Raw genomic sequence first — 13,704 nt, 5'->3', positions numbered from 1 at the left:
TTATTGCAATTTTCTCATGCAGGTTAAGTGCATAGAATAGTGCCAGGAAATTAAGTTGGGAAGCTCAACATTGATTTCTCAAAACTCATATTAACCTTAATCTTTTATTAGTATTTTAATCTTGCCTGAAGTATGCTCACTTTTCCCAGATTGGGTGATTAGGGAGTTAAGATCTTGGCTATAATAAACAAAGATTATTTTACAAAACAAGATATTAGAAGTCAGTTTAAGTCCAGTTCTGATTATTTCAAATTCTAAAATTGATGGATATGAGGTTTTTTTAAAAGGATTGTGTAATTATATTTGGCAATATTTAATGAACAATTTGGGGGACTATAATGAGCAGTTATCTTAAATGATTTAAATAAATAATACTTTTAAAATACTTTTTCTCATAAGGTGAGCAGATAATCTATCGTCTTATGTGGAATTCCCAAATTTGGCCATCAATACCCAAAAGAATCTTAGACTTAATCAGGTTTTAAAAATATGGAATTGAAATCTTAAAGGAAGATATCAAGAGCTTGAGAGTATTAGTACTTAAAATTTTTTATCTATTGTAGGTAAACCTTTTTGGTTGTTCCTCATCTCCCTTTTCTTCCTTCTCCTTATTCCATTTCCTCCTACTTGTCCTTTTCCTCTTTCATTTTGTTTTGCATGTGAGTGTGTGCCTTTTTTTCATTTTAAAGTTTTCAGGTGGCTTTTAACTATTGGATTGGGTATATTCCAAAGCAAATAGGACTGATGCCTAAATGAAGTCTGGCTAAATAGAGCATCTTTTAAAGTTCAGAAATCCTTTAAAAACTTTGGACACAAATACATAACTATTCTTGGTTGATCTTTTGTATGCCACAAATGGTATTAATACTTACTTTGCACTTGGCCGTACTGATAGAAGTTCTCAAAAATGGAAGGACCTTTAGAAACTCATACGGAGATGTATTGGAGCTGATTACAAAAGGATCTAGAATTGATGAAAACTTTATTGTAGGGCTAGTCCTCTTGAATTGTGTCCATGTATTTGTAGGAAATTAGCAAAGGAAATATTAAAAATACTCATTGAGTGTTTTCAAAACTGAGAAATATAAATAGTGAAGTGGGAAATTAAAATATGTAATTCCTTTAAGAAAAATTAAGGAACTTTTCAAGAAATCAGAGACTGGAAAGTCTAAATTTTGTTATACAAAGTTAATTAAAAAGGCTAAATTAAAGTCATTTTAGACATAATGAATAGATTTATACCTTGAGAAGACGATGCATAAGTTTTCCCATTAATTTATTGGAAATACTTAAAATTGGCTGTGAAAAGACTGTTTGAATTATCTGTCTAATCTAGTGATTATAATTACTTTAATCAAAATAATCATTGAGGGAAGATGATTACGATAGGAAAAGAGTGGCCAAAGATGAGGTACAGGTATATTTGGTGGCTTGGCACTTAACTGCTTTCAAAATAATTTTTATAATGATGTAATTTACAAGATTAGACTGAAACTGCTAAACAAAAAATTTTAAGCAATCTACTTTAAATCATTTAATTATTTTAAAAATAGGTTTACTTTCTGAAATGAGAATTTCACTGCTTTGTGATTCCAATAAATTTCATGTAAATGGCAAAATACAGGTAAAATGCTTTTGATATTGTTTACTACCTATTGCCATTCTGAGACCCAAGATTGAGAAACATTTTCAGGTTCTGTACACTTTCTCCTGGAAGGATTTGGTGAACAGGGGTTACTGAGAGAGTTAAATGTCTGCTCTGTTTGGCCTTTGAAAGAAGGGGAAAGGGCAAGGCTGGTCTTGGGCAAATTACTTCCACCTCCCTTTTTGCCCCTGCTTCAGCTCCAGAGGAGCTGGAAAATGCACAGGAGGAATCAGAAGACCTGGGTTCGAGTCCCGGCTCTGCCACTTACTACCTATGTGACTTTGGGTAAGTTACTTCATCTCTCTGGGTCTCAGTTTCAGCACAGGATTGTTGTGAGGATTGAATAACATTATCTATTTAAATGTGCTTTGTAAACTCCCAAGGACTATAGAATTTGTATTATCATAGACTTGGCCATCCTTCTTCCCTCTTCAGCAGTGTCTACTGTCCTTAGCTATGCAATTTTAAAGCAATACAAAATGACTTCTTAATTCTTTTTACTTTTCCCATGTCCTCTCCACATTGGAACTCTTATTCATATTTCTGCATACATCAGAGTTAAGTATTCTGAGACTATAAACACCAAGCTCAATAAATTAATCTTCACTGGAGTCTAGATCACTATTATCCCCTTCTTACCCTTCCCCCTCTCTCCTTTCTTCTTTAATTTTCCCAGAATTATGTGCTTAGAAACTTCAAAGAGTCTCTAGTGCATGGAAATTCAGACAGTGTTGGAAAGAGAGATACTGGTAGAAAGAAGTCCCTTAAATCCTCTCACCCAGATCTCTCCTCCATTAGTTAGTACGGTTGACTGAGAACGAGGAAAAATGAATGTGCCCTCTCTTTTTCTCCAAAGAAAAGGAGATAGAAATAGTCCACAGTTAAAAGCTCTCTAGAGCTTTATGGTAAACTTAGATCCTTAAAGAGTAATCATAGAGAGAAGAGGCAAGAGGTTTGGTAGGCCTTTCTTAGGTCAGCTTTCTGAATTATATCTTACTTGGTCTCATCTTTGCATCCTAGTAAAGAAAGTGCTGGCCCACTCTAAGCCTAACTAAATTTACAATGCCTGTCTTTACTGAATGCTCAGTTTATAGGACAGTAGGTCTATGGAGCTAAAGAAGAAAGATAACTTGCCTCCTGGATCACATTTGGGTTCAGATCAAGGGATCTTTATCAGGGTATAAGAAGTGCTTGCAGTTTTATTTGGTCCAACCCTTCCCCATAATCTAAGAATGCGTGGTCTGGCTGTGTAAGTAATAGTAATAATAGCCACTTGTGTGCACTGCTTGCCATTAATGCTTAATTACCATGCAACACAATAACAGTTACTCATGTCATTAAGTAAATAGATTAACTTTGTTAAAGATTTTATTTTTATTTTATTTTTATAGCCTTGAACCATTGACTTAAGCTCAATATGGTTTCTTGCTGAAGTAGCAGTGTCATCTTTCATAACTTTAAAAATTAGAGGGAAATGCACAGTTCTGGTAGTAATCAAATAAATGCAAATGGAAAAACTGAGTACAGTTTTTAACTTATGAATTAATGGGAAAAATTATATGATAGCACTTATTGTTGGCAAGGAGGTAGTGATATGTGTACACTGCTAATGGCAAATCGGTAAATCTTTTATGATTTTTTTCCAATCCTTGAAAAGTGTTTATACCCTTTAAACCAGTAATCTCACTGTTGATAATCTGTCCTAGAGAAATAGCAAAGGGAAAGGGTTAATTGCTGGGAGACAGTCACTGCAGCATTAGTATAATAGTAAAAAACAAAACAACAAAAAAAACACAGAAAACCTAAAAGCTACCTCTGTTCAATAAGAAGAAGAATGGTAAAGTAAATTAACATCCATCTAATGGATGAAATATACAGCTGTTTGATGAAAGATCATTATGAAGGCTAGAATATCATAGAAAATAATTATGATAAGTGAATAAAGGCAGTTTAAAAGCTTAAATGAGCATACACTCAAGGTAATTGTTTTACATGCAGTTGTCTCGGTGTACTGATTGTACGTAACATGTGTTTTTCAACTGTATAAGCTTTCTGTAATTTTGTATTACATTTTTAATTTTAAAAAGTAAAAGCAGAAAAATTAAAATTATCAAGAAGAATGTTGACCATGATTAGAGAATTTCACTAAAAAAAAAAATTTCTGAAATTTACCAAAAGGATCCAAGAATATGGGAGTAAAAACAATTACTTCTCAATTTTTGATTTTGCTCTTTGCCTTCAGTGAGGTTAACAGCACCATAAATGTGAATTTTCATGACAGAATACCACTGTCCTTAAACTTGCTCTTGTTCATAATCAGTAAATGAAATACTCCTGTCATAATTTAAACCAATAGACTTACCCTTACAAAGCCTTTCCACGAACTTTTCACTCTAGCCATGCAGCCTACTTTCTCATTCCTTGCAAGGCTTTCTCTTATACTGTACCTAACTCACTTTCACACCTTTGGAATTCAGTCTCTCCCCAGTGCTTTCAAACACAGGTTTGTACTGTGAAATGTTTATTTAATCTGTAGTTACCTACCACTCATAGATTTGGGAATATGTTAATATGTAATTATGGTTTATATACTTTTAACCCTTTTTGTTTGACACTTTTTTCCATTTTAGAATTTGAAAAATTATTCAAATATTAAGTGTAAGGTGAAATTTTTATATTAGAGGTCTTCTTATTAACTTATAATTTCAACTTTATATTAATCTACTTCAACAGACCTTTTTGGAGCACTTACTAGGTGCCTTTATTTTCACCACCAGAACAGTGCCCTGTGCAGCACATTTCCTTAGAATGATTTATTTGTGAATCAGTGGGAATGCATAAAAGAGAAGTCCCTGTCCCAAAGGAATCACAGACTACTTAGAGGATCCCAACAAGTAAACCAACAATCGCAGGACAGTTTAATAAGGGTTATGATAAAAAGAGCACAGACGGAGAATACCTAAGTCCACAAATGTGGAGTAAACTGTGTCAGGAGGAGCTGCCCATAGAAGAGACAAGGCTTTCCCTGGCAATTCTTTTATAAAACAGCAATATGCCCTCACACACACACCCTATACCCTTTACCGTACCTTATTTTTTCCATACCCTTCTCTCCCAACTCCCCACTAAGTGAAATCAATGTGAGGACAGGGACTTTGTCTCACCTAGTACTTGAGCAACCAGAATAGTGTCTGGAACATAACAGTCTTTCAGTAAATATTTGTTAAATCTAAATGAATGAAGTTAAGATCACCCTCAGTATCTTCTCTGTTCCTATTAAATTATCATTCCCCCTTCAGTAGCCGCTGTCTATCTCTAGATCCCCTATATTCTACAGTATCATAATGATATGGGAATGCTCAGGTGTAACTGATTCGTTAATTTCTTTTAGCGTGGTAGGAGTATATTGGAAGGAATGAAGTTTTTTCAAGATATTTGTTTTTTCCATTGTTTTGCTTTGTTTTGTTGGAAAAATTTTTTTATTTGATAAAGTAATTTTAAAATAAAAAAATGAATGAAGTTTAACATTGAGTCTTGACAGTCTTAAAGGACAGTTAAGACTTAGTTTGTGGTAGAAAGGAAGGAAAGTGAAAGAAGGGAGAAGGCAGAAAAGGTCTAGAAGAGAATGGTAGGATGAGGTATTTAAGCAGCAGCTTAGGTTAGGTATAGCAGATGTAGTAGATGAGGCTGCAAAGGTAAACAGGACTCAGATGATGAAGTGCCAAGCAGGTTATGCTAAGGAGTTTAGATTTTATGCCTCATGATAAAGACCCCAATGAAAGATTTTAGACAAGACATCATGGTGTAATCTTTGCTTTAAGGCATTATTGCCAGAGGTATAAAAGGTGGATTTCAGTGAAAGGATAGAGCGTGGAGACCAGTTATAGCAGTAATTAAGACAAAAAAAAGTGAAGACTTTGGGGTCATCAGAGTCCAGGCAAAAGTCAAGAGTATAGGTGAGATTGCATAGAGAAAGTGTATAAAGAGAGAAGAGACAAGAAAGTCTATAAAGAAAGGAGACAAGGTCTGGGGGTCAGATTTCTGGAGAATTTCATAGTTGAGAGGTGAGGAGGGGAATTAAGAAGGTGTAGCCAAAGAGGACAAGGAGTTAGGCAGTGTGGGAAGGGTGCTAAACTGGTACTCTTAACATGCTGGAAAGGTAAAGGAAGATAGAATTGACAAGCACCTATTTCATTTGGCAGTCAGCAGGTGACCAGTGACGACCAGTGACAATAGAATGTACTTTGATTGGAATGGTGGATGGGCAAGCCGATTTGTGATTGCTTGACAGTGAGTGAGAAATAAGGAAATGGAAATGGAATGTTGACTACTTTCAAAATTTGGGCTATGAAGAGAAAGAGGATAGAAGATGAGGATAGAGAATAAAGGAACCCAGAGTAAAAACTCAAGCTTATTTTCTTCAAAGGTGCGGGGAAACAAAAAGAGGGAGATGTTATAATACGCAGGTGTGAGGATTAAAAAAACCCAGGCCATGGTGAGGAAGTGGGGCATAATCACATGTGACCTTGAATATGTTGAGGAACGCTAGAGATAGGAAGGGAAAGAAGAAATATAGGTGAGGATGTGGGTAAGTTGTTGGGTTTCAGGGTAGGAAGCCGAGTAGTTCTGACTGGTGTGAACTCTCTTCTGTGTGAAGTAAAAAAGCAAGTCATTTGTTGAAAGTAATGAGGTCAAGAGTAGGAGAGAAATTTTGGAGAAAGGTGTAAAGATTTGGAAACTGCCCAGGAGAACAGGAGAGCTGACCAAGAATGTATGTATTCTCACAGCAGAAGTCTCCAACCCTTTGTAAAAATAATGCCCAAAGCACTCCATGACAGTTTGTTCTTTGTTTCTCGTTTTTTAGTAGCTTCAAGAAAAGTTTGTTGGGTAGATATGCAAATGAGAAGACATTGTCGTATTTATTAAGCCAAAGCTAGCAGTACCCACTCAGACGTTTTTCAATAGAGATTCTCATGAGGGACATGATCTCTGAAAGTATACATAGTCATAGTGACTATGCCATTGTCCTTAGGACCTCAGCAAAATTAATTGTTGGAAAATGTCCTGTGAATTTGGTTTAAGGTTCTTGCTGATAAAGTTAATAAAATCCTGGGAATGTTAAGAAAGTTTCTTGAGTTCATGTTCATGCCAGTTATTAATATATTAAATAGATGAAAATGTTAATTAGGTAATTGACCGTTCTCAGTCACATTGTGTGTGTGTGTGTGTGTGTGAGAGAGAGAGAGAGAGAGAGAGAGAGAGAGACGGAGATCAGTGTTTAAAAAGTTGCAATATTTGCTAAATTATTCCTTTAGGATGGCTTATCTCAGTAAGGAGAGAAAAAAATAATAATAAGATAGAAAATAAAGTATTGCTGTTTAATTTCATGAGGCTTAACCTGTCATGGTGGGAGATTTTCTTAACATGTTTTAAATGAGATAGTATTAAATGAGTTTTAAATGAGATTGTACTAAAAAATGTTTGCCATAGTTTGTGTATGACAGTTATAGACTATTGTCTACCACCAGCTTTGAAATCATAAACCAAATCTGAGTAGGAAATCAGGTAATTCTTTAAGAACATATGCTTAAAGACGTCCATATCCTGATCCCAGGAACTTACGAATATCTTACCTTACGTGGCAAAAGGGACTCTGCAGATGTGTAAGTAAGGGTCTTGAGATGGGGAGATTATCCTGGTGGGCCCATTGTAATCATGAGGGTCCTTATAAGAGGGAATAAGGAAGATCAAAGTCAGAGTAAGAGAAGGAGTCGTGACGATGGAAGAGGTCTGAGTGATGCAGCTATGAGCCTAGGGCAGCCTCTAGAAGCTGGAAAAGGCAAGGAAAGGATTTTTCCTTAGAGCCTCCGGAGAAACACATACTTTGATTTGAGCTGAATAAGAACCATTGCTGACTTCTCTCCAGAGCTGTAAGATAATAAGTTGGTATTGTTTTAAGCCACATGAGAAATTTCAGGATTACCCTGTCAAGAAGTGGGAAAACAGGTTCTTTAAGTGTAATTTCCATTGCACTTTATTCAGAGATTTGTAAGAATGGTTTTAGTGTTTTTATTATCCCTTTATGCAAAACCTCTCATTCATGAGAACTAAGAAGCATTTATAGAGATCATCTTTATAAAATCTTGACCAGAAATTATAATCAGCCATTTGAACACTAAATTTGGGGGGGGGGGGGGAGGGGGATGTTAATAAAAGTAAGATTAATTTCCTTATTTTTAAAAATCTGGACTATATCTTACTTGCAGTTTTACACAAATTCAGTATTAAATCTCTTCCCTTAACAACAAAAAAGTCTTTGAGGTCATTTATTAAACTACCATGCAGTATTTTGTTCTGGCATTAAAGGGGACAACCCAATCACGAATAATTGCTACCATGCCAGGATATTGGTAAAGATTCTGAAAAAGGTCTAAACAACTTAAAGCCTCTGTAAAACCGGAGAGAGATTAGAAAAATAGTCTGTCTCAAAGTTCATACTACTGAATGTGATGGCACTAATTAAACAGAGAAACTTAACATGATACAGTTTACTAAATTATTCATTCAATGAAAATTCCTTATTTAAAATGTTATAGTGTAAGTTCTTAAGTAAATTTAGGAGCTTTCAAATTATGTATATAAGACAGGATTATTTATTTCCATCTAAGCCTCTGAGTATGTCTTGGAACATGCAGTAGTTAATTTGTGCTGGTGAATTTTACTGCTTTATTTTACTTTCTTTCTCAGGGGGGTTATTACTCCATGTCTGTAGATAGCGAAGGGGGAATAAAGCCTAAATATGGATGAATTTAATGAAGAATATTACTGTTTTTGGTAAGCTGGTAGGATTTATTTCAGTGTAAAAGATTGCCTCTAGGTTCCTTTCTTCCTTGGAAGAAAAATGAACATATTGCTAATTGACCAGATTCTCTACCTTTCTTTTGTATTACATTAGGTATTAACAACAATAATTGTAAAATCACTTTGTAAATGTAGAGTGCCTCATAAATGTTCATTTTGCATTGTGTTTGGTTCTCAACCTCTGTAAGTCACTGGGATAATGTAGTCAAATTGCTTGACTCAAAGCAATAACAGAAAAACTGTGTTGTATTAGGCATTATAAAGAATGGAATTTTACATTTGTAAGGTAATAATAATAGCTAACCTTATTGCACACTTCCTTAAATTTGTGCCAGACATTATTCTGCTCTTTACTTATATTCATTTAAGTGTAGTAGCTGCTGATTGGTACTAGTAGCCATTTCAGTTGTAGTTCATGCAGTTGCGTCACTTAGAGTAGATTGTGCTCAGAGTAGAAAGCATTGTGCATAATTTGTGTTTTACAATAAGAACTGTAGTACTTAAACAATAAATCCGTTTTGTTTTAAATAATTTGGTTATTTATTTAAGACACAAGTAAGTTGGAAAGCATTCAATTTTTTCTTCTTGTAAGAATTTCATGTTCAGTCTAATTCTCTCCTTTAGTCTCTGCATCTGCTAGGATATATGGAATGAATACACACTTTAGAGCCCCACATAAGCTGGGCAAGATATATGTATATAATACAGCATATATATTCATTTTCTTTTTTATCTATGTTGTTTTCTCCTCCAAAAAAATAGCAACAGAAATACCCCACCTCATAGGTTTGTTGGGAGGAACAGAGTAGCTGTGCAATAACATTTTGCTTGGTCATTGAATGATCGAAATGCCTGGCATGTAAGTCCTTAATTAATATTGGTTCCATTTCTTTAGTTTTTCCCTCAAGGCTTTAGAGGGGACACCCTATCTTATTGTTTAACTCCTGATGGTGATGTTTGCTGATCATGGATTGCATCAGCAGTTAGTTACTGAAACTTCCTAATCAAGAGCTGGGTATCCATTGGAAATTATCCCTGTTGGAAGGAAACCCAGACAGGTTTCTTTGCATCATCATTTTTTTCAAACTCAATCCATTTCCTTTTATTTTTCCTGTTGAAATTTTCAGAATGTTACCTGTATAATAAAGGAAGTTCTATATTAGGATTCTTAAAATTTAGTCCTAATAAAAAAATCCACACATCTTTTTAAAGTAAACTGGTTTTTCTCACAAAATGAAAGAACCATGCTCCTTCAAAATAATAATATTGCCTGCAAAGTTATAAAATTTTCTATCTTTTTTCTTTAGGAAAAACTGTTTTCTTTCACACTGCTGAAATTCCATGGTTTGTAACAGCCTTCAAAAATCGGAGTTCTGACACAAACTTTTTCAGCCAGTCCTGCTGTCAGTGTGCCTGCTGCTTTACATTGACAGAATTCTTGTCAAAACCAGGATTTTGCATAAATTAGTGTTTAACCCTGGACAGGCTTTTCCTCCTCATTTGGTGCATCTTTTAAATGATGTTGAAGTCGTAGATGTCCTTAATCTGAGATAATAAAAGCAGGGTTGGAATATTGTATCAAAAATTTTACACTTCGAAGGAAGGAGTTTATAAACTATTAAGAGTAGCATGAACTTTCCTAGTTGAGACTTAATTAGTAAACCTCACTCTTCAAATTCCTGGATAATATGACATTGTCACTGATAGCCCTATCTCTTCCTTCTAGTCCAAGGGATCTATTTGCCTTTTTATAGACAATTTAAAGACAATTATGCACTTTTTTAGCAAGCAATCTACATTGGGGGTGGAGGGAGAACAGAAGTTTTAGTTGTATAATTTTATCTTTAAATAATCTTATGGGTGAAAGTTGATTGTTTTGCTTTAATACTTTCGAGAAAGTTACCTATTAAATATTTGAAAGAACCCCAGAAAATCTCTTGACTCAATGCTGCAGAGACATCATGCTCTTCAAACTTGTCTTGCTGTCATTGTTCTAGCCATGGCTGAGTAGCAAAGGGGGAAAAGCTGCATCCTTGAACAACAAGAAGAACCTAACACATATTTAACATGAATACACATTTATTGCATTCTGCGTTTTGTAAGATGAGAAAAAATTACTCTCCAAAGACTATATAATCAGTTCCCCCAGTGTTATGGTTTCCTAATGCTGCCATTATGCAAAATACCAGAAATGGATTGACTTTTGTCTATTTGGTTACAGAGTTACAGTCTTAAGGTCATAAAGTGTCCAAGGTAAGGCATTAACAATAGGGTACCTTCACTGGAGAAAGGCCATTGGCATCCGGAAAACCTCTGTTCACTGGGAAGGCACGTGGCTGGTGTCTGCTTGCTCCCAGGTTGTGTTTCAAAATGACATTCTCCAACATATTGCTCTTGGGACGTTTTGTCCTCTCTTAGCTGCAGCTCCTCTTCAAAATGTCACTCTCAGTTGCTCTCTAAAATGTCACTCACAGCTGCTCCCATCTCCTTCTGTTTGTCAGCTCATTTATATGGCTCCAGTGATTTAATTCAGACCCACCCTAAATGGGTGGGGTAACACCTCCATGGAAATTATCCAATCAAAGTGTTGCCCACAGTTGATTGAGTCACATCTCCATGGAAACACTTAATCAATGGGTTCCAATCTAATCAACACAAGATTGCATCAAAGATAATGGCGTTTTGGGGGCTATAATACATCCAAACCAGCACACCCAGTCTCTGTTGACCATCTGAAATGTTTCAGGATGGGATTACAGGTGACTCAAACATAGTTCCTGAATTGGTAGTGTAGAAATAGTCTCATTATAGCAAAATATATTTAATGGTCTTAATTATATTGTGTCTTTAATTGTGGATATGAGACCTCCTGCTAAAAGTCCTTTGTTGTAGGTGATGATTGATGGGGATTGGAAAGGAGTAAGAAGTGGGGATATGAAAGGCTAATGGGAGCAATATGAAATTGGTCCAAGAGTCTGAATGAAAACGCAATGGTGGGACCTGGGAATAGGAGTGATTGCAGTCTGAAGTTACTGTGCAAGCAGATGTGATATCCAGTATTGAAAGTATTGCTCCACCAGGGAAAGACAGAATTTGAGAGTCTGGCATGAGTGGTGTTGCTGAGAACACAGCACCTTGGGTGTGAATCTGTTGGTTCATAGTCAAATTTTCCTTTACTTAAGTTGTTGGAAATAAGTTCTTCTCCCTTATTTTTCTTGGAGGAAATCTTTGTGATACCTTTTTCTTCCTTCAGCCATCAACCATCAAAAATGATTAAAAGGTTTCCTAAGCTTGAAAAGAGAAGGGATTTTAAAAAAATAAAATAAAAATTTAGCTCTTTATATGCTATATATTTGAAATCTCAATGTGAGGGGAAAATCCACAAATTAAGCATATTGAGAATACTTTGTATTTACATAATGGCAAGATGGTATGTTACTTCTCTACTAACTTACTGAAACAAAGTAGTATAAATAGTTGAGAATGCGAAGATTAGAGTTGCTTCTTTACAAAACCTGGTTACAGTTGAAGCACTCATTGTGTGTCAGGCACCATATATAACTCTTGACATATGTTAATTTATTTAATTTCTAATGGATCCCTATGAAATAATATTAGTATTCCCATTATACACTTGAGGAAAATTGAAAATAGAGGTTCAGAGCTATTAAGTAATTTGCCTAAAATCATGGAGCTAGTAAGTCGTAGAGCTGATTTTCAGGCTTAGTAACGACTCACTGATGCCATAGTCTGTGATCCTATACTTTACCTGTAAATGGAGGTAAATACTAACCTACCTGAGGATTTTTGTGTGAATTTAATGAAATACTGTATGTAGAAACACCGAGCATAGCAGTAATTTTGTACTCAGTGTATAGTAGTTGTTACTACTGTGCCAGTTTGGATGTATTATGTCCCCCAAAATGCCATGTTCTTTGATGCAGTCTTGTGGGGGCAGATGTTAGTGTTGATTAGATTGGAACCTATTGATCGAGTGTTTCCATGGAGATATGACTCCCATTCAAGATGGGTCTTAATTAAATCACTGGAGCCATATAAAACAGCTGACAAACAGAAAGAGCTTGCTGCTGCAACTTAGAGAGACATTTTGAAGATGGCCATTGAAAGCAGAGTTTTGCTGATGCTTTGGAGTTACTAGCCCAGAGTTTGCCCCAAGAAGCTGATACAGAGACATTTTAGAGAATGCCTTTTTGAAACAGAACCTGGGAGAAATCAGATGCCAGCCACGTGCCTTCCCAGTTAACAGAGGTTTTCCGGATGCCAACAGCCTCTCTCCAGTGAAGGTACCCTACTGTTGATGCCTTACCTTGGACACTGAATGGCCTTAAAACTGTTATTTGTAACCAAATAAACTCCTTTTATAAAAGCCAATCCATTTCTGGTATTTTGCATAATGGCAGCATTAGCAAACTGGAACTACTGCTCTGATAAAGTATCTTTCAACCATTTAGTTCATTCCGTCTTAGTCCTCACAAATTTAGAGTTTTAGAGAGAGATGAAGATGAATGTTTGTAGAGATATCAGCTCATATTTCTCAAGAGGCTAGAAGGTATTTTACAAAGAGTAGAAAAAAACCGTCTATTCTTTTTAGCGTACTATTCCATTGCTAAAAAGAGTTTGATCTTATACTGAGATTGTTATCTAAATTATACTGAGATTTAATTTCAAGATTAAATTTCATTTTAGCTGCCCATCTAGGTGTTACACCTTTAGTTAGTAGTCCTCTACCTCTGCAAAGAAATAGAGTAATCACCAAAATAACTAGTTGGAAAAACCTGGTATTTTATAGTTATTCAGAATGCACCAATGATAATATTGTGCAGAAAAATATCTTTCATTAGTGCACAGACTTCAACCAGAGTTAAATTTAAACTTTGTTTTTAGGTTGGGAAAATAATTCTCTACAGATATAAAATGAAATAGACCTAGAAATAGGTTGTGGAGATTCTGGTTGGTGACAAGTACAATATGCATGAGCAGTGATTGAGCTGCTGTTCACACATTAAAGCAGGGTTGGTTTGCACTAATTGATTTATGTAGAGTATCTTCATCATAGGAAATAATAGTACTGTGATACAGGCAGGCTGTACTTGGAATATTATTCTGAGTACTAGGATATGTAGAATAGTGAAAAACTAAAAATGTGCAAAGGAAAAGATGATCAAGATGATGGAGAT

The 13,704-nt window shown here is 35.3% G+C and overlaps 1 protein-coding gene across 5 annotated transcripts in view; it reads left to right on the top strand.

The window, feature by feature from the left end:
* The window catches only part of TDRD3 (tudor domain containing 3), a 291,817-nt gene that overhangs the window by 252,931 nt on the left and 25,182 nt on the right, over positions 1-13,704 (top strand). For 3 of the 5 annotated variants that reach the window (XM_037799609.1, XM_037799608.1, XM_037799613.1), the window contains one exon: positions 1,843-1,930. The exons of the other annotated variants lie outside the window; for them this stretch is intronic. In XM_037799609.1, the coding sequence (XP_037655537.1) occupies positions 1,843-1,930 (88 nt within the window). The remainder of the gene's footprint in view (positions 1-1,842; positions 1,931-13,704) is intronic. 5 annotated transcript variants of the gene reach the window in all.

The sequence above is a fragment of the Choloepus didactylus genome, chromosome 12, assembly GCF_015220235.1.
Source record: "Choloepus didactylus isolate mChoDid1 chromosome 12, mChoDid1.pri, whole genome shotgun sequence".
Taxonomy (NCBI): Eukaryota; Metazoa; Chordata; class Mammalia; order Pilosa; family Megalonychidae; genus Choloepus; species Choloepus didactylus.
This window is presented reverse-complemented; position numbering and strand designations above follow the sequence as displayed.